This window comes from Pongo pygmaeus, chromosome 9 (genome assembly GCF_028885625.2).
Source record: "Pongo pygmaeus isolate AG05252 chromosome 9, NHGRI_mPonPyg2-v2.0_pri, whole genome shotgun sequence".
Lineage (NCBI taxonomy): Eukaryota > Metazoa > Chordata > Mammalia > Primates > Hominidae > Pongo > Pongo pygmaeus.
This window is the reverse complement of record NC_072382.2, coordinates 101,418,113-101,441,063: the sequence shown is the minus strand read 5'-3', so window position 1 is coordinate 101,441,063 and position 22,951 is coordinate 101,418,113. Positions and strand designations below refer to the sequence as shown.

Below are 22,951 nucleotides of genomic sequence, written 5' to 3'. Positions count from 1 at the left end.
ATCCCGTTACTGGGTATATACCCCAAAGTAAATAAACCACTTCAACGTAAGCTTTTGAATATTTCTGTACATAATAAGTAAAATAGTAATAAATGACTTATTTATGTAGAAAGTATCTATAAATGATAGCTTCTAAATAGTAAAATAACTTTATATAGGTTTATAGGTTTTATGAGGCTATTTCTACATTTTCACAAAGCCTTTCTTTACAATATAACCCTCAATTTCAAAATTACTAAACTGAAAAACATGTTTTTTGGCAATCAAAACTCATTTGGGCTAGGTGTGCTTAACATTTCAAATATATATATTTATTGTCTTATAGATGAATAACCACCTCAGTTTCCAAACAAGATATTTACATGTACATATGTTGCTGACAGAGATTAATATTGATCTCTTGGGAAGAAAACTGAGAAATTTAGCTATCAAGTCAATCCAAGCTTTTGCTTTTATTTGAAGAAAAATGGGCATTGCAAATCTATTTGAGGTAATAAGAAAATGGATCTGTGGGCTGTTTCTGAATAATTTTTAATCTTCTCTGATGTATAAACTGTTTTATCATTTCATACAGCTTCCACTGAATCATGGTAGCTGCTACACTTTGAAATAGCAATACATGAATGTGATATTAAGTGACCCAAATATCTGTCATGAATATAGGATACAATGAGCTAATACCAGAAGGCTGACAGGAACTGTCTAAAACCTTGCAAAACTCAACTGTTAGAATCAGCATTTCACTCAGTTATATCACATGCGTTTAATGAACACCTAGTAAGGATCAGACACTGTGCTACATATTGGGAATATGAAGTGGAAGGTGGCAAGCTTCATATACTGAAAGAACATATAACCTACTTGGAAAGATAAAAATAATAAAATTTGACTCCTGACACTTTACATTGTATTGTTCCAATAGATAAAATAACAAACTAATTATGATTTGAAAAAAGGAAGTAAAACAAGATTGGGAAACAAAATGCAATCAAGCATCAGTTGAACAAGTATGCTATGATAATCTACATGACTATTTGGATGAAACAGAAACTTGGGTCTCAGATTTCTAGCACATATCAGGTTATTTACTAATTTCATAATATCAATCTCATTCCACCCAAACAAAGGCAGTTGTTGAAGTCATTGCTAATAAATGTCAGATCGGAAACTTCACCCTGGATTATTCTTTTCTCACTTCCTCTGTAATTTGGTTTGGTGTGTCTCCACTCAAATCTCATCTTGAATTGTAGCTTTCATAATCCCCACGTGTTGTAGGATGGATCCAGTGAGAGGTAACTGAATCATGGCGGTGAATTTTTCCCATCGTGTTCTCATGATGGTGAATAAGTCTCACAAGATCTGGTGGCTTTAGAAAGGGCAGTTCCCTTGCACATGCTCTCTTGACTGCTGCCACGTAAGATGCACCTTTGCTCCTCCTTCACTTTCTGCCATAATTGTGAAGCCCTCCAGCCAGGTGAAACTGTGAGTCCGTTAAACCTCTTTTGCTTTATAAATTACCCGGTATCAGGTATTTCTTCATAGCAATATGAAAATGGACTAATATATTCTGTTTCTTCAGCAAGCTTTTTTGACTATATTTTCCCAAGATAGTTTCAAAGTTCTTATTTTAAGCAAATAAGCAAGGCACTAAAACTAATGCACCATTTCACAACATAATTATGAGAAAAAGGTAAATTTTAAGAAAGGTTTTCGTGATACATAGCTGATCTGGTTTTTTCCTATTCTTATTTATGACTTTTCCATCAAAGTTTCTGATATTTATTAAAGCCTGGGCTCATTTCATATATTTCTGAATATTATACATCGATTCATTCAATAAATATTTTTGAGCTCATACTCTGTCCTAGGCAATGGGGTAATAACAGTGAACAAAACCTACAAAATTTATGTCTTAGTAGAATTTGCATTGTAACCGAAGGAGACAAACTATGAACAACTAAGTAAATGTGTGCAGTATATGGAAGGCTATGAGCATTATGGAGAAAAATAAAGGCAGTATATGGAATGCTGTGAGTATTATGGAGAAAAATAAAGCACAGATGGAGAAACGAATTGTGGAGTGGAAATCAAAAGAGGAAGATCGTAAAAGGTTTTACTAAGGTACTATTTAAAGAAAGACATGGATGTGAGGGAGTGAGCCATTCATATACCTGGGATATACATGATCCAGGCCTAGGGAATAGTGACTGCAAAGGCCTTAAGGCAGGAGCTTGTCTGATTGTTTGAGACATCAAGGAAATGATGATAACTACAAGAAAGAGAGTAGGAGGGAAAGCAGTAGCTGAGTTCAGAGAGATCAAGTGGAGGCAAATGGCGAGGGTTCTCCAAACTATGGTAAGGATTTTGGATTTGATATTAAGCTGAATGAGATGGTGCGTTAGTCTGCTCAAGTTGCCATAACAACATACCACAGACTGGGTGACTTAAACAACAGAAATTTATTTTCCCACAGTTATGGAGGCTGGAAGTCTGGGATTAGGTGACAGCATGGTTGGTTTCTGATGAGGGCTTTCTTTCTGGTTTGCAGATACACACCTTCTTTGTTTTCTCACATTCAGTAGAGAAAGAGAACTCTCTGGTGTCTCTTCTAATAAAGTCATTAATCTTATCACAAAGGCCCAACCCTCAAGGCCTCATATAAAACTAAAAAAAAAGCCCCATCTCCAAATACCACCTTCTACGGTCTGAATGTTTATATCCCCTCAAAAGTAGTATGTTGAAATCCTAACTGCCAGTGTGCTGGTATTAGTTGGCGAGAGTTTTGGTAAGCGATCAAGTCATGAGAGTGAAGCCCTCATGAATGAGATTAGTGCACTTATAAGTGAGGCCCAATAGAGCTCTCTGGCCCCTTCCACCATGTGACTACACAGCAAGAAGTTGTCTATGGACCAGAAAGTGGGCTGACATCAGTAAAATTACCAATGGTTTGTACGTGGGGTGTAGAGAAAGTGGGAAGTGAAGAATGGCTCTGAGGCCTGATGTACAGAATGAAATTTCTATTAATAGAGGTGGAAAAGACTGTAGCTAGAGAAGGTTTGGGGAAGAAATAACCAGGAGTTCAGATTTAGACATGGTTACGATTGAAGTGCCTATTAGCCAACTAAATGAAAATACTGATAGGCAGTTGGATATACATATAAGCCAGAGTCTGGTTTAGAGATGTATGTTAGGGAGATTTTAGATATTTAGATATTTAAAGCTTTATTACCAGGTGAAAACTAACAAAGTGTGAGTTTATTAAGAAAATAAGAAGTTATAGTACTGACCCTTGGGGGACTATAAAATTAAGAGTTTGAGGAGATGAGACAAATCAGCAAAGGAGATTAAGAAGAAAGAGTGGAGGAATATCAAGAGTGAGGAATCTTTTAAGCTAAGTGAAAATAGTGTTTTACGGAGAAAGAAGTGACCGACATGAGAACTGAAAATAATCCAAATGGATAAACAAAATGGAATGTGTCCTTAAAATGAAATACTATTCAGCAATATAAAGCAGCAAACTATTGATACATGCCATGAGACAGATGAATCTCAGATTCTGCCAAGTAAAAGAAACCAAACACCCACAGATGTGCACATACACAGATTGCAGATTGTATGACTGCATTAAAAAGAAATTTCTGGCTGGACCCAGTGGCTCATGCCTATAATCCCAGCACTTTGGGATTACAGGTGAGCGGATCGCTTAAGCCTAGGAGTTCAAGACAAGCCTGAGTAACATGGCAAAAATATGTCTTAAATAAAATAAAATAAATTTTCTAGAAAAGCCAAAACTATAAAGACAGAAAGCATAGCAAAAATTACCTAGGGACATGAGTAGGAGAGGGATTGAATGACTTTTTGAAATGATGAAAGTATCTTTTGAGTTGTGGTGATGAAGGCACAGTTATATAAATGTACCAAAACTTATTGAACTGTACACTTAAAATGCGTGAATTTTATGGGATAAAAATTGCATGTCAATAAATCTGTTAAAAAAAGAGAGTAGAGACAAAAAGAGGGGGAAGAAAGAGAAACACACAGACTGATTGAGAGGAATAGAACTGCACAGAGTATATAAAGACAAAGTTTTTGAAGTTTTACTGTAAAGGGAAACCACAAATCATGTAGTAGCTGAATGAAGAGGGCATTGGCCAATGGAGTTTTACTTTGTTTTATTTTTATATGGAGGAAAGAATAGCAGGTTTCCGTGTTGATGGACTGCTCCAGAAGAGAAATCAACCTCTGATAAAAATGCAGAGGAAGGGGTACTGCTGAAACAATTTCTTAAAGTAGGCAAAAAAAGATGAACTACAGCACACACCAGTTGAGAGATTAGTCTTAGAACTGCAACAAATGCATATGCTATAGTATACTGTTGGAAGTAAAGCTTGGAGTTGCAAGAAAAAGAGCATGTAAAGAAAGGATTTCTCAGCAAGGCAAAATTTGCTTCTGCAGAAGAATGCTGCTCCCAAGTCTGGTCATGAGAGCACACCAAACAAAGGAGGGAAGGGGTTTTTATCCTTAATGCAGCTTATCCCTGCTACTGTGTCCTGCCTCCACTGGCTGGAGCTGGACTGCACAATCTAAGCTGAACCTGACTGGCTAACTTGAAAGGTGCAGGAATGTGGTTACACTGGCAGGAAGGGCGGTTTCAGCGGGAACAGCTGTTGCAATGGGAGGGGTAATTTACAGAGTGGGTAGCAAATGTGAGCTCTGTAAATAAGGACCCTTGGGAAAGTTGTTTACTGAAATTAAAATAGGGAGGAACAAAGGATAAGGAAGTTAGTGGGCCTTGGAAGTAGGGAATGAAGAACAAGGACTCTGAATAGGCCAAACCTTTGAAAAGGAAATTCTTTTGTATCTGACTTATACTATACTATACTACACTATGCTACAGTGTACTATATACTGTACTGTATACGATAATATATACTAAAAAATGGGAAGTCAGAGTGTATGGCTACAAATGCTAATTGGTGTGTGATTTGGTGATGAGGGCTTGTGGAGGTTATTTTCTAACTGCTTTCTCTTTCACAACGTGATAGGATGCATGTTTATCACCTGAGAGTGAGACTGGGGAAGACACATAAAACCTTTGACTAAAGTACAGTAAAAATAATAGGTTTTTAAAAAAATTCTAGTTAACATTAAGATGCATGTGAAGTTCATCTTTATTTTAAATTGACAGCAGTCTGCATAACTGGTTTTTTGTTCATTTGTTTTGTGTGTATGCTTTGCTTTTTGGGATTGTTTAACAGTAATATTAACCTGAATAGATTCATACGTGAAGTAGGCTAAGAGTGGGATCTGTATCGTGAGTAGGGTTTTGCAAACTGGAATGTCACTGTGAGAAAGCAAAAGACAGATGACAAAATTGAAGCTGTATAAAAGAATATAATAATAACTGAAGGAGAAAAGTAAGAATCCAGGGAGGTGGAGTAGAATGAAAATAGGGTAGGATCAATGATTTGTAGATTTCCATGATATTAAAGGACTCCTGGAATCAGGGTACTAAAGGGGTGGGTAGAAGATAGTGGATGCTGTTCAGAAAATAGGAAGCTTGTAAATGTGGCAGTTGAGAGACTGCAGCTGTTGGTAATAACATATCAAGTTGGCCTTGGTCAAGCAGATGAGTTCAGATGTAAAACACGATTATTGAACAGTCATTTAATTTACACATATTGATCTCAATCAGAGATCACATTATTATTTATTTAATCAGTTATTAGTGCCTATTCTTATCTTATGCTTATCTTACCATATATGCAATTCATTGTATTATATTCTCCCACCAGTAATCTGTATACAGTTTTCTCTGTTAATTGGATAATTTATGTGTAATCCTGCTGTTTTGACTTCTATACTATCATTTTCCATTTCACTTTGTTTAAAAATACACGTTCCAACAGCCTTAAAATAAAGATCATATCTCAGAAAATCTTGCTTATTTTCCCACAGGGGTCACTTTATATTGTTAACTCCTGTCAGTTTAGTGATGGATTCATTCATCCTCTATAAAGCCTGTTATATTCTCTTTCTCCTTCCCTTCTTTTCCCCTTTTCTGCAATCTCTAACAATTATTCAACTAATAACCCCTTCGGATGAAATCTGTTTAATAACCAATATGAGACAGGACCTATATTAATGCTATACAATTTCCCTAAATGTAATATAAATTTTTGTCTTATCCATTAAAAAAATTAAAACAGATGTTGTCTTGAAAGAACCTAAATCTGGATTTAGATGCAGGCGAGACTAGATATGTTTACTGTAAACTTCCCAAACCTTTCACAGAAAGATTAGAGTAACTGGATTGATGCACAGGAATTGGAGGGGTACAACTCAACAGTTATTCCTAATTGTAATTATTATCTGAGTTTCAAATAAAAGTGTTTTCAAAAATATGTCCCTGTTGATATGCAGCATACTCTTGATTAAAAATATAGAAGGGGGATCAGATAAAGAAGCCTTAAGAAAATCAATGTAGGCTATTTTGTTATTAAAAAAAATATGTACAGTAGAGCCAAACTGGGCTCCATTACTACACTGATAATATAACCTAGAAACAAATATGGCCATCACTCTAATTAAAAAAGAAAAAATTACTGACATACCAAGACCTTGAATTCTGTTACCAGTTGTTAATTAAGGCCTTCATTCCTTGGTTCTTCCTTGTGCTCTTTCTCTTTCTCTTTTTCTCTTTAACTGATGCTGGTCACTCTTAACTTATAGTAAAGCTATACTAAGTTCCAAAGGAGTACTCATCTCAAATTATAAAACTCAAACAAAATAGATATAATTAGCTGCGAGCTTGCAAAAGGACATATAATTAATCTGAGTAGAGTTTAGTTTTCTGCTTCCTCAAGCCACATAAAGTACTCACCATGACTTTTACAAACACGACCTCAAAGAGCCAAAAAGTACTAACTAAATTGCAGTTTTGTTTGAAACTCAAAAAAAGCATTTCTTAGAAGTTCTAATTCCAGTGTGGCAAAGAGCAACATAAACAACTAAGTATCCAGTTTATCTTTTGAAACAAAATGCATATATTGGTATTCAGTTAACTAAACTCTGATACTCCAAACTGTTTTGAAAAGTTTTCATTCTCTCAGTTTATCGCTTCCCTTGTGCTCTAGGCAATATATTCTTCACTGACGGAAGCAGAGGCATAACAGTGACAGTTAACAGTTAGAATGGCAATAAAACAATCTTATTGGAGTTCAGTATCCTGTCTAATGATATTTAGAGTACGTGATCTTGAATTACTCATCTGGCACTCTGATACATGTCAAGAAAACCACGCACATTTCACCTGAAATGTTCTCCCATCAATATACTGTCTAAAAGAATGAACACATAGCAAAAGAGAGCAGCAGCAGCAAAGAATGAGATCCTACTGTACCTGGTGAATGTGGTGGAGGAGAGCACATCAGAACGACACCCTGGCCTTCCCTCACAGAGACTGCACTTCTTGTCCGGCCACTAAAATTTCCCAGATCTGTCAACATAATAAAACATTTAGATCCAAGGCAAAAAAGAATGTAAAGAATTGCTATGATTGTAACTTGTACTTACTTTCTATCATTATCTTCACAAGGTGTCTTTTGTTTGTTAATCAGTGACAAGAAGGCTTTAACATATATCTACATCATCTAATTTTAAATACCACAATGGAAATAAATCTATACCATCCATAGAAAAACCACATTCTTTATTTTTATTTATAGTCCATTCAAGTTGCCAGTATAGAAACTAGGTAGTATAGCATTTTTAACACAAATAGTTATTTTTTATAATATTTCCTACATATTGATATTTCTACTACCAATAACGCCCATTCTCTCATACTGAGAAGAGAAACAGAACTGGTTAGAGGACTTGGTGTCCCACCTGCTGCTTCATTATATGTCCTGCTAAGAATGATGTGTAAAACCAAGCATGAGCATGCCAAATTAGAGAGGCTTGTATGCTCTAACAAAATACAATAAAAAAAAGTATTCTTTTTTATAAATGTGAATAAAAAAGTTATGTGACTTTCATTTTATGAAAGCTTAGAATGGGCTCTGTGAATTAACTACTCTCATCCATTTTGATTAGTCTGGGAATATTAGTTAACGAAATATTCACTTCTATGTATAAGGGATTATAGTATTGGAGATCAATGGCCTTCCCTTAAACTATGTTGCATTTACACAGTTTGAAAAGACTTTCCTAAAAAGAAAATGGTCCAAAAGGGAATGATGTGTAATTTTATTTGTAATTCTATTACTGCTTATTAAACTATTTATATCTCAGTACTTACGCCCCTTTCCTTTTTCTTGGGCTAGGTTGATCAATAAGACAACTTTTAGACTACTTTATTGCAAATGGTAGGAGTTCAATATTTTTAGAAATAAACTGTCCCAGAATTCTGGGTCTGTAAATCATGTTTCCATGGTAAGAAATGCTTCTTAGAAATGTTCTGCCATTTCTTCCATTAGGCACAAATTGTAAAAGAGATTTTTAAAATACATTTTAATTATTTCATGCTAAAATAATATGCTTTGTAGCAATACAAGGTAGAGCTTCAAATTTAATATTAATTTGACAAATAAACTGAACACTCGAGAAAATATACTAGTGGATATGAAGGAGATAAATTACTAGTCTATAACAACCTAAGAAAAATTCTATACATTATATTTTTGAGATGGATAAGAATTTACTTATTGTTTTGCTGAATGTATAACCAAATCTTCTTAAACACATCCAAAATCATGGGGGTCTAATAAGCAGTGAAGACATGACACCAAATAAATAAACAGAGAAGTATTCATTATTGCAGAATGTGTTTGGGATTTTACACAAAATTTGATGTTTCTTTATAAACAGTTAAGCTTTTCATAAAGTAGCAGGACAAAAGTAAAAGAGCAATTCTAGTTCCACTTTTCTGGGGGATTGTTATTTTAAAAATATACACACTAACTTCTATAGCAGTAAAAATCAAGGCAGTCATTTTCAAATATATGTACCTACAAGGTTACTGCTCTGATTTCTACTACCAAATATTATGCTTGTCTCTTTTTGAACTTCATATGAGATAATACAACATACACGATTGTCTGTAACAAACAAACAAATACATGCAAATCGTGGCTTTAAACTCAAAAGGACTGATTCTTAGAGGATTTTTTTCCAAAAAATGATCTTAATATGAAATCAAAGCATGGCAAGATTTCTAATTTGACTTCCTTTTACTTTACTCCTAAGAAATACAACACAAGATAGTTAGGCAGTGGTTGTGCCAGGGCTTTAATATATATTTTGATAGCCTCCTCCCTCTGTCGCCCAGGCTGGAGTGCATGATGTGATCATAACTCACTGCAGTCTGTAACTCCTGGGGTCAAGAAATCATCCAGTCTCAGCCTCCCAAGTAGCTGGGACTAAAGATACATGCCAATATACTCAGCTAAATTTTCAAACTCTTCATAGAGACAGAGTCTCGCTATGTTGCCAAGACTGGTCTCAAGCAATCCTCTGGCCTCTGCTTCCCGAAGTACTGGGATTATAGGGGAAAGCCATGATGCTTGACTTTAGTATCTCTAGGGATTAGGTGGTTTCACTTTCCTCTTTTCATCTTCATTGAATCTACAAATTCTGGAAGGCCATTTGGATATCAATTTATTTTAACTGAATTTTTAAAATGGTTTCTAAAACATAAATATCTATTTCTATCCATTTACTACAAGTTTATATTATGCTCATTTTTATGACATTTCAAATCAACCTATTGTGTTTACAAGATTGTTTTAATAGAAAACAGTCCTAAATTAATACCTATTTTTAAGGAATTGAAGAACAGGCATGCCCTAGAAATTAAACACACAAAGAAAAAAAAATTATAGCATAATTGTGACCTAAATTGTGTTTTGAGATCCCAGTGATCCAAAAGATAATACTTCACTATAATTGCTTTATTTTATACCAGCTTTTAATACAAGCACAATTCAACATTTCCTCATAGAATTGTCTCTCTGTCATTATTTCCTGGGAACTATAGCACCAGAAGCCCAAAGATAAATAGATTTTTTAAAATTGTGAGTAGATTTTTTTTTTATTTCTTAAAGACATATAGGGAAATACTAAAAAGAAGTCTGTACTTTCATGGGGTATGTACATTTCTCACTTAACTCTTTCCTACCATAAAGAAAAGTGAAACATTATTATCTATAATGTAAAAGTGGTCCCTGTGCCAAGCAAGATTATGGTCGATCTAAGGCAGAATGGTTTATGTGAAAAAATTCTTGGTTGACGGGAATGGTGGTTAGACTGAATAGTCTGAGTGAAAATTTAACTGTTTGTTCATCTCTAAGAAGAGAAAGGAGTTAATTTCTTTGGAGGTATTTAATCAGAGAACTTTGAAATATTTTGGTGGATGTATGTGCAGCTTCAGTGTTTATCATGTTATTTTAATAGATGATACATGTACCAAGAAGATAAATGGAAAAAAGACCAAGCGCTTTTATAGATATGGGCTTGAATTGTTTTATTGTGATTACACAAGGTCAAAAATACATGTCCGTATGTTCTATTTTTTACCTTTACAGGAAAAAAAGGGAGTAAAAATAAAAATCGCAATATGAAGACTCTAAAATTCAGGTTCAAATTACAAACTGAAGTAAATATCTTTCTGGACTTACTATAAAGCACATTTACAAATACTCAAGAAACAAGATGAGAAATTTTATGATCAAAAGTCACAGGGCCCTAGACTGTCTTTGCTCTGACCTTTCTTTTTCTGAGTTAAGAAGCTCATGCAGGTTTTAAAAGAAGAGCTGTAACTAGAACTGTAGCTTGCAGAATTACTGCACCTATTCATCCTAGAAGAACTATGCACAAAAAAAAAAAAAAAAAAAACGAAAAACATACAATAATAGATGTTATTAAGAGCTTTAGATGATGGAGTGTAGACTTGGGATATGAGATTTGAGCCATATTGATCAGATGTAAGATGAACCATTTTATGAATTTATTTAACAAATATTTATTCAATGCATAGTATACATTAAACACTGTGTTAGGTACTGGTTATGCAGAAAAACTGTAAAGGATATAGATATATAAATGAATTAATCATACCTACTTGGGCCAACTGTTCATAGCTCACAGGAGTCTGGGTCACCAAATAGGTATATAAGCCCAAGTCCTCAAAGCTCAGCTTGTCACAGCCACACTCATGAGTGACCAAATACGTACCATGAACATTTACCATGTAGCACTTCACACTGTTTCTCTAAATGGGAGCTATTAATACATGAACACACATACACACAGACTTTAGATTTTTCCTTTGTTTCCTTCCTTTTTTCTTCCCTTTCCCTCCCTTCCTTCCTCCTTCTCTTCCTTTTTGCCTTGTCTTCCTTCCTTCTTGACATTCTTCATTTACTCTTTTCATCCCTGTATTGTTCCACAAAGTATTTGAGGCAGCTTAAAATATGTATCTGCCTCAATAATAATAAGTAAACAAAACAATAGTTGAAGAATTACAGGTGAAGAAAAAATAAGCATGGTAAGAAGCCTGCAGGGCAAAACAAGTATTTAGGAATATACACTACATATTTTTGTAAATTATTGGAAGTTGGCTACAAATTTGACTCTAAACTTAAGAGGAGCCAAAACAAGGTAGAGATATCCCCAGTCCTAAGGGGATTTCTCCTGAAAGACTTCATAGACTTCATAAAGATAACACTTGGTAATAGAGTTGGCAGAGAAACTTGGCAAACTGTTCAGAAAGTTCTTTTTTTTTTAACCTCCTGAGACACCTTGAGTAGGTAGAATGTGAACTATATGTACCCACACACAAACACCTGAAAAATATTTCAAAAAGTATTCCCTAAAAAGCATTATTTTAAAGTGTTGGAGGGAAATAGAGTACCTGAAACTATCAAAAGAGTTAGTACATAGGAGATTCTGGACACTGATCTTGTATCTTATGTATGTTAAAAATAATAGGTTGGTTTAGTTATTGGGGAAGAGTGAGGAAAAGGCTCAAGACAGGAGAATAAAAGCTATACAATTAGAAGTAAAACGCTGTGGTTGATTTGTCTCCTGGACTTGTTTCCCAGTCTTAAGTCTGTTCTGAATAAGTGGCAAAGTCAAGCTTATAGGAGTTGTGTTTGGAAAAAGGAAGAGGAATGGAGTGCCAATATTGAGGTATTCGTGGCTATACATTTACCCTGTAGGTGGCCCTAATGAGTTTTAGACTATCAGTGCTCCAAGGATTCTCAATTAATTCTCTAAAAGTGCTGTGAACACCGATACGATTTATCACAAATTTTAAAATTTTTTATAAAATTGAGATTTTGATTTTTCACAAAAAGACCATTGAAAAGGCAAATTATATTAGACTAAGTGTCAGAGACAAATTTTATTAAGTTTCATTAATTACATTTGAGTGTCATATATATTATATGAAAGATTAAGGAACTGAGCTGACTTTTCAATATGAGAGGCCTTCAGCTTTAATTTCTATGATTTCTGTAAAAACAACGGACAAGTTTTGTAATACTGACTTGGTATTTGCTGCCTCACTTGCAAAGTGATTGCATATTGAAGTCTTCCATTGGCTGTATTCATTGTTCCTGTTATTATTATCAGGATTATTCAGGTCATTGTAAATTTTTTTGCATTCCATGCAAATACCCTGTAATAAAAATTAGTCAAACTTCATTCACAAACTATTTTTGACCTTCTAAATGTTTAGAAAAGAGAAAACAGAGAAAAGGAAATGAATGAAAATAGTTACACTAGCTACTAACATACCTACTCTCTGCCAGGCTTCCTGGAAGTAGATACTAATTCCTGTTTCTTAAAGATTACTAAATCCATGTGAAAAGCAAGTAAAAAATTCACTGCAGTCATATATTTAATAGAGTTGGCAAATCAAAATCAATGTGATTGATTCTAAAGTTTTAAAAACTATACCAGGACAAAAGCAATTCAATGTTTGGAAGTTAAACCACACTAATTTTATGAATTTTAAAATAATCTTCAATAAGGACAACTTATTAAAAATCAGTTTCCGAGGAAGAATAGAAAAAGCAGTTCTTACATATGTTTTGAGAAAAAAATTAAATTAGCATTTTCTAATATATAGCCATTTGTCTGCACATGATGGCTACCATAACACACTCTAGAGCAAATAAGATTCTTAATAATAGTTCCTAAAATAAAAATGTGAGTGTTGAATGGTACCTTGACAGAAAAGCCATAGAAAAATGAAGGTTTTTGGTGTTTTATTGGCAACTGTAAACTTGTGGGTCTGTGATCAATTTGTAGACAGATATGGGAGGGCTTATTATCTCCATTTATGATTAGGACACTGACATTCACTAAAATTAGGTAACAAGAATAAGAACTCATGGCAGAAAAGATTTGAGTTTTCAAAGTGACTAATTCAGCTTTGAAATTAGCATTAAAAAATCTAGAGCTATTATGATACTCTTGGTTTAGAATGTTTTTAATCAATAAAATTATTTGATTAAATACTTTCCTATTATACCACATGTATATATGTGGTGTATATACATGCTACAATTCTTTTTTTATTATTATTATACTTTAAGTTTTAGGGTACATGTGCACAATGTGCAGGTTTGTTACATATGTATACATGTGCCATGTTGGTGTGCTTCACACAGTAACTCATTTAACATTAGGTATATCTCCTAATGCTATCCCTGCCCCCTCCCCAAACCCCACAACAGGCCCTGGTGTGTGATGTTCCCCTTCCTGTGTCCATGTGTTCTCATTGTTCAATTCCCACCTATGAGTGAGAACATGTGGTGTTTGGTTTTTTTGTCCTTGTGATAGTTTGCTGAGAATGATGGCTTCCAGCTTCATCCATGTCCCTACAAAGGACATGAACTCATCATTTTTTATGGCTGCATAGTATTGCATGGTGTATATGTGCCACATTTTCTTAATCCAGTCTATCATTGTTGGACATTTGGGTTGGTTCCAAGTCTTTGCTATTGTGAATAGTGCCTCAATAAACATACGTGTGCATGTGTCTTTATAGCAGCATGATTTATAGTCCTTTGGGTATATACCCAGTAATGGGATGGCTGGGTTAAAAGGTATTTCTGGTTCTAGATCCCTGAGGAATCGTCACACTGACTTCCACAATGGCTGAAGTAGTTTACAGTCCCACCAACAATGTAAAAGTGTTCCTATTTCTCCACATCCTCTCTAGCACCTGTTGTTTCCTGATTTTTTAATGATCACCATTCTAACTGGTGTGAGATGGTATCTCATTGCGGTTTTGATTTGATAATGCTGCAATTCTTTTAAATATTTGTTATCAGTCACCTATGAATGGGACATCATATCACCTTTAGGAAATGTTAACTTTTAATAAAAATTGTCTCTCCAAAATATCAATTGAGCTAATTATAGGTATCTCAAAAAATATACTAACATCCATTATATGAAGATAAGAAGTGAATTAAGATTCAGCTGGAGAAAGAGGAAGGAAAATCTATAAAGATAATGACAAATTGTAATGAAACTTTCATTAGCCTAGTTTTTTCTCTGGTTATATATAACAGGTCAGATGAGTAATCTCTTGCTATGACTTGCCATTTTCACTTTACATATTATCAGATATTAATCAGTCCTCCAAAGGGATTATAAAAAAGAAACCAAAGCAAACCAGCATATGCTTCCCTTGAACAAGACACTTTTAATTACATCATAAGTGAAACAATAAATTGCAATTGCTTTTGTGAAATGATAAACTGTCCACAGAGTGTGATAAAAATGTTTTTGATCTTAGGTCTTTTCTTTTGTATTTCATGTGTTACAAAAAGCTACTTCAACATTGAATAATATAAATGATAAATAATCTACAATGAAAAAGTTGTATATCAGTGTGTTTAATGTGAATATAGTCTATGAACTCTGGCAGAGGTTTTAACATTTGATAAAATTTCTACCATCTACATAAACAATTAGATAAATAATCCTAATTTGTTTACTTCTAAGTTCATTTTTTTTCCAAATTCAGATCACTCTTAATTGATTAAAAGTCTTAGAAAATTTTAAAACTAAGCATTAAAAAGAAAAATGTGAAAGGATAAATACATTATATACAGATAGTTTGAGTACTACAAATCCATTGTGATGAGAAAAGGATGTCATAGTAAAACCAGCAAATCGTTTAGTATAGCGATTCTTATAACTTGCAGGTGTATTAAATTGTCTCTCAAGCTTTCACGCTTAACTACCCTCTTCAGTTGTTTCATAATATTTCCTTATATAATTACATTCTTGCCTACGACTATGACTCCTTACCCCTTTCTGCCTTCATTTGATTCCCCTGGCACAACTTCAGCCTTTGTTAAATTGGACTATCTGCCTATTCTGCTCTTATACTGCAAGTGTAAAAAAACAAAAACACTTGTATAGCCAGATTTAGCCTGAAGCAAGATAGTTTTTCACACTGGGACTACATCTCTAGATGATAAAAACTTCATGATTTTAACTCACAGCCTATGACTGTAAGTTCAGAACCTATTTTCAATGTGTAATTATATATTACCTATAATTTCAAACCTAGTTCAATGTGTATGTTCACATTTATGAAATAATTTTCCTAATACCTATTATTACAATGAATAGCAAGTAAAATACGTTATATTTTGATAATTGATTTGATACTCTAAGAGCAAAACAATGTTATCAGCATACAAATTCATCCCACTTATTTACAACGTTACAACTTTCTGTAATTTTAGAATGATTTATCTCAGAAACCTAACAGAAAAAAGTTGCTGAAATGAATATTCTTCTATTACAGTTGAGAAAATGTGTCATATATATCTATTAAATTATACATTAGAAGACTTTATATTCACATCATAATTAATTACATTTTAAAGCCTTTTATACAGTGTTTGACATATAATAAAAGATACATTTTTAAATAAAGTAAAAAATTTTTAATAATATATGTATACAGCTTCAATCTTTGTATTACAAGACAAAACAATAAAGGGGATTATTCTAAGATTCCAGGATACACTTTTTGGAAAATAATAGGCAACTGGACAACATAATTTTGTTCCTTATTTGAAGAATATAGAAAAGATCATAATGTAAAAATACCCATCCCAACTTCCTGACGGAGCTCTGCAGTTTGAAGAGCTGTAGCATAAGTAGCACTATACCTAAATGCCTACTCTTCTACGTTGTATGAATTCAAGGTTACTCTGCCTAATGTTAAAAATCAAGTGCCCACAGGAGAAAGCTGGAAAGATCTAAAGTTGACACCCTAACATCACAATTAAAAGAACTAGAGAAGCAAGAGCAAACAAATTCAAAAGCTAGCAGAAGACAAGAAATAACTAACATCAGAACAAAACTGAAGGAGATACAGACACGAAAAACCCTTCAAAAACATCAATGATTCCAGGAGCTCTTTTTTTGATAAGATTAGCAAAATAGACCACTATCCAGGTTAATAAAGAAGAAAAGAGAGAAGAATCAAATAGACACAATAAAAAATGGCAAAGTGGATATCACCACTGATCCCACAGAAATACAAACTACCATCAGAGAATACTATAAACACCTCTATGCAAATAAACTAGAAAATCTGGACATATATACCCTTCCAAGACTAAAGAAGAAAGAAGTCAAACCTCTGAATAGACCAGTAACAAATTCTGAAATTGAGGCGGTAATTAATAGCCTATCAACCACAAAAAAGCCCAGGATCAGATGGATTCACAGCTGAATTCTACCAGTGGTACAAAGAGGAGCTGGTACCATTCTTTCTGAAACTATTCCAAAAAATAGAAAAGAGGGACTCCTCTCTAACTCATTTTATGAGGGCAGCATCATCCTGATACCAAAACCTGGCAGAGACACAACAAAAAAAGAAATTTCAGCCCAATATTCCTGATGAACGTCAATGCAGAAATCCTCAATAAAATACTGGCAAACCAAATTCAGCGGCATATCAAAAAGCTTAACCACCACCAGCTTATCAGATCGGCTTCATCCCTGGGATTCAAGGCTGGTTCAACATATGCAAATCAATAAACATAATCCATCACATAAACAGAACTAGTGACAAAAACCACATGATTACCTCAATAGACGCAAAAAAGACCTTCAACAAAATTCAACGCCCCACCCCTTCATGCTAAAAACTCTCAATAAGCTAGGTATTGATGGAACTTATCTGAAAATACTAAGAGCTATTTATGAAAAACCCACAGCCAGTATCATACTGAATGGGCAAAAGGTGGAAGCATTCCCTTTGAAAACCAGCACAAGACAAGGATGCCCTCTCTCACCACTCCTATTCAACATGATATTGGAAGTTCTAGAGAGGGCAATCTGGCATGAGAAAGAAATAAAGAGCATTCGATAGGCAGAGAGGAAGTCAAATTGTCTCTGTTTGCAGGAGACATGACTGTATATATAGCAAACCCCATCGTCTCAGCCCAAAATCTCCTTAATAAGCAACTTCAGCAAACTCTCAGGATACAAAATCAATGTGCAAAAATCACAAGCATTCCCATACACCAATAACAGACAAACAGAGAGCCAAATGATGAGTGAACTTCCATTCACGATTGCTACATAGAGAATAAAATACCTAGGAACATATCTCACAAGGGATGTGAAGGACCTTTTCAAGGAAAACTACAAACTACTGCTCAAGGAAATAACAGAGGACACAAACAAACGGAAAAAGCGTCCATGCTCATGGATAGGAAGAATCAATATCCTGAAAATGGCCATAGTGCCCAAAGTAATGTATAGATTCAATGATATCCCCATCAAGATACCATTAACTTTCTTCACAGATTTAGAAAAAACTACTTTAAATCTCATATGGAACCAAAAAAGAGCCCATACAGCAAAGACAATCCTAAGAAAAAAGAACAAAGCTGGAGGCATCATGCTACCTTACTTTACACTATACTACAAGGCTACAGTAACCAAAACAGCATGGTACTGTTACCACAACAGATATATAGACCAGTGGAACAAAACAGAGGCCTCACATATAATGCCACACATCTACAACCATCTGGTCTTTGACAAATCTGACAAAAACAAGCAATGGGGAAAGAATCTCTTATTTAATAAATGCTGTTGGCAAAACTGGCTAGCCATATGCAGAAAACTGAAACTGGACCCCTTCTTTACAACTTATACAAAAATTAACTCAAGTTGGATTAAAGACTTAAACATAAGACCTAAAACCACAAAAACTCTTGAAGAAAACCTAGGCAATACCATTTAGGAGATAGGCATGGGCAAAGACTTCATGACTAAAACGCCAAAAGCTATGGCAACAAAAGCCAAAATTGAAAAATGAGATCTAATTAAACTAAAGAGTGTCTGCACAGCAAAAGAAACTATCATCAGACTGAACAGACAACTACAGAAAGGGAGATTTTTGCAATCTACCTGTCTGACAAAGGGCTAACATCAAGAATCTACAAAGAACTTAAACTAATTTACGAGAAAAAAACAGACAAACCCATCAAAAAGTGGGTGAAGGATATGCACAGACACTTCACAAAAGAAGACATTTATGCAGCCAACAAACACATGAAGAAAATCTCATCATTGCTGGTCGTTAGAGAAATGCAAATCAAAACCACAAAGAGATACCATCTCATGCCATTTAGAATGGCAATCACTAAAAAGTAAGGAAACAACAGGTGCTAGAGAGGATGTGGAGAAATTGGAATGCTTTTACACTGTTGGTGGGAGTGTAAATTAGTTCAATCATTGTGGAAGACAGTGTGGCCATTCCTGAGGGATCTAGAACCAGAAATACCATTTGACCCAGCAATCCCATTACTGGGTATATACCAAACGGATTATAAATCATTCTACTATAAAGACACATGTACATGTATGTTTATTGCAGCACTATTCACAATAGCAAACACTTGGAACTAGCCCAAATGCCCATCAATGATAGACTAGATATAGAAAATGTGGCACATATACCCCATGAAATACTATGCAGCCATAATAAAGGACGAGTTCATGCCCTTTGCAGGGACATGGATGAAGCTGGAAACCATCACTCTCAGCAAACTAACACAGGAACAGAAAACCAAACACCACAGGTTCTCACTCATAAGTGGAAGTTGAACAATGAGAACACATGGACACAGGGAGGGGAACATCACACACTGGCCTGTCGGGGCAGGGGGAGGGGGGTTGGGTGCTAGGGGAGCGATAGCATTAGGAGAAATACCTAATGTAGATGACAGGTTGATGGGTGCAGCAAACCACCATAGCAAGTGTATACCTATGTTACAAACCTGCACATTCTGTACATGTATTCAATAACTTAATGTATAATAAAAAACATATGTAAGATACAAAATTATCTATATATGATGATAGAACTATACACAGTATTTGCATACAATAAAAGAAAACAAAAATATCATTAAAAAGAGTTCCCCTTTCTCTACATCCTCACCAGCATCTGTTATATTTGCTTTTTTTATAATAGCCATTCTAACTGGGATGACGTGATGTCTCATTGTGGTGTGATTTGAATTTCCCTGATGATTATGATGTTGAATACTTTTATCTGGTGCCTGTTTGTATGTCTTCTTTTGATAGGTATCTATTCAGCTCATTTGCCCATTTGTAAATCAGATTATTTGTTTTTCTGCTATTGAGTTATTTCAGTTCCTTGGATATTCTGGATATTAATCCTTTGTCAGATGAATAGTTTGAAAATATTCTCTCCAAAAAAATAATATTTAGAGTTTCTTGGAAACTATCATAGTTTTAAAGCTAGCGGTGTTCCTTTGACCAAGGGTGATAGCAGTTATTATCTACTAGAAATTTCCCTCTGCTATGTATGTTTCTTTCAACTTCTCAGGCAATTTTTGCCTCCACTAGCCTCTACTTGGAACAGCCCCTCTAGACGACAGTTATTTCTTTTCCACATATCTAATGAGAAAAACATAATTAACTGGTGAATAGATTTTTAAGACAGTTTGACTCTGAGTATAACATTATGCTTTTCAACCTGAGAACTGCATTTTAATAAAGAAATAGGTTTTTTTCCCTTTGCAAATCCAATCCAGTCCCAAACTGCATAAGAATTCCTGTAAAGGACTGTTTCGAATTTTCACTTTGGTTATGGTATAACCATGATTATACTATGGTTATGGTTTTGGTTATGGTTATACCATAACCAAAGTAAAAATCAAAACCGCCCTTTACAGGAATTCTTATGCTGTTCGCATATGTGTGCTTGAGTGTTTTGCTCTGCCAAATTTGTTTTCCTTTGTTTGTGTATTGCAGAGACTCACAATAGTCCTGGCCTCCTGATCAAGTACCTGAAGATGTAAATTGCTTGCTTTCTTGATTCCCTTAGCTCATTTGCTGTTGTATAGTTTAATCAAGTAACATAGATTTGCAGTTTTTCTTTTATAAGCTATAACCTCAACAGTTCTATCTGAATAATTTATACCACATTTAATTAAAAAAAATTGTTGGAAGCTGTTTTATTTCATAACTCAGCTGACTAGTGATCAATTTTCAACTTTTCTTACATCTTGGCTAAAAGCTTCATGCCTTACCTTAAAGCAAATCTGCTTCCTGTCCTTGGCCCAATTCTTTCTTTCCTACCTTTTAATTATTTCAGAAAGTTTTAATTTGTGATCTTCATTTAGGCTCAACTAATATGTAAAATAATCTTTGGATAACATTCAAGTTTAAGGAAGGATTCAGTTTATTGTCTGCACATTTAAAAGGGTATTTAAAATCATTTATTTTTAACAGGTTACTTTTGTGTGAAATTTTTCATTAATTATATAAATAAATTCTTGAGAGAATGAATCTCATTTTTACATTAAGCATCAGCCCAATGTACTAGTAGTCTTTTGATTTTTGCTTCTGTTTTGTCGTTGCTCTAGCTCTTTTGCACTGAAGTGTAAGAAAATCGTTCCAGAAATTGTGTAGGGCTAATATGCCTATTTGCTAGTGATACATTTTTTTCTGTAAATCAACTATGGCATATGCATTACTCACATTAATGAAGGGCATCCCAAATAGGCTAGTTCAAGGTTAGGCAGACATTTTCTATAAAGGGTCAGATAGTAAATACTTGAAGCTTTGCAGGGCAAAAGGCAAAATTGAGGGTATAATGTAGGTACTGTTATATGATTTTAACATGTGATGAAGTATTATTCTTTCGGATTTTTCAAACATTTAAAAATGTTAAAAAAAAACAAAACAAAACTCCTTAGCTTGTGGGCTGTACAAAAATAGAGGAGTAGATTCATGCTCTGGTTCACTAAAATTAGCAGGAGTAGAAAAGCTTACTAATCTTCTACTATTAGAAAGTCAATGACTTTTCTGTATTGCCAGTTTGTGTCATTGTGATGGGAGGTCAAGTTATTTACACATCTGCAATGTATAAAAGCTTGACCTCTAGAATCAGAAAGACATGGATTTGAATTACGTCTCTTCCACTTATTATCCATGTGACCTTGGATAAACCTCAGTTTCCTTACTTGTGTAACAGGAGTAACAATACCTACCTCAAATTGATTGTCAGGGGATAACGCTTGCATTTTATCCAAAAACAGACCATGACTTACACTGAACTCTTAATAAATGACAGCCATTATTAATTTACATTAAAAGGTAGCATACATATCCTTGTATCTGGCATCTAGCACCATGTATACCAAATAACAGTTCAGTTTTCTTTTTTAATTCACAGCTTTTTCCTTTATTAAACTAATATTAATTGCATGCATATGTGCCAAGCACCATATTAGGTACTTAACAGATATTCCTGAATAAATAAGCCTCAGTGGTGAGCTGAATTTAGATTTAGAAAAAAATAAACCATTCTATGCTCATGAATAGAAAATGTATGACCAGGTCAGGCATGGTGGCTCGTGCCTGTAATCACAGCACTTTGGGAGGCCAAAGCGGGAAGGTCATTTGAGGTCAGGAGTTTGAGACTAGCCTGGTCACCATGGTGAAACCCATCTCTATTAAAAATACAAAAAAAATTAGCAGGGCATGGTGGTGCACGCCTATAATCCCAGCTACTTGAGAGGCTGAGGTGGGAGAACCATTTGAACCCAGTAGGCAGAGGTGGCAGTGAGCTGAGATCGTGCTGCTGCACTCCAGCCTGACCAACAAAGTGAGACTCCATCTCAAGAAAAAAAAAAGAAAATGTATGACCAAAAGAAGTTCTCAGAAAATCTTACCAGTTTATAGTTCAAATGTCATCTCACCCCAAACGTTTAAAAAGTATTGACGATGGAGACAAGATGATGATGGTGATAGTTACCATTTACTGAATACTCACTACCTGCCACACACTATACAATGAATATTTATATATGTCTGTTTTAATTCATTTCTTATTAAAATATCCTTTTAGTTAGACACTTCCGTGAGAAACTGAAGCTCAGAGAAGCTATGTAGCTTGCCCAATGTTACACAATTAGTAAATAATAGAGGCAAAATTCCAAGTAGGATGTCTGATTCCAGAGCCCACATTCTGAATCACTGTAGAGATCTTTTGACCATAAAGCTATAGTAACACATAAAGCTTTGGAGACATGTATGAGGCTAGCAGGGAAGCAGAGTGATGAAAAAAAGAGAGTATTAAGATGTAAATAAATTATTTGAAACTCCAAAACAGCTAGCTAACAACACTATGTCAGGAAAAAAAATCACATATCACTATTAATCTTGAATGTAAATAACCTAAGTACCCCATTTAAAACATATAGTGGCAAATTGGATAAATAAATAAGATATAATCATTTGAAGTCTTCAAGATACCCACATCCCATGTAATGACATCCATAGGCTCAAAGTAAAGGGTTGTAGAAATATCTATTACACAAATTGAAAACAAAAAAGAGCATGTTGAACAACGAAA

At 34.5% G+C, this 22,951-nt stretch overlaps 1 protein-coding gene across 1 annotated transcript in view; it reads right to left on the bottom strand.

Annotated features, from left to right (window-relative positions):
* Window positions 1-22,951, bottom strand: part of CNTN5 (contactin 5) — an 807,282-nt gene that overhangs the window by 449,576 nt on the left and 334,755 nt on the right. The window contains exon 5 of the mRNA XM_063671374.1: window positions 7,403-7,498. Coding sequence (XP_063527444.1) covers window positions 7,403-7,498 — 96 coding nt within the window. The remainder of the gene's footprint in view (window positions 1-7,402; window positions 7,499-22,951) is intronic.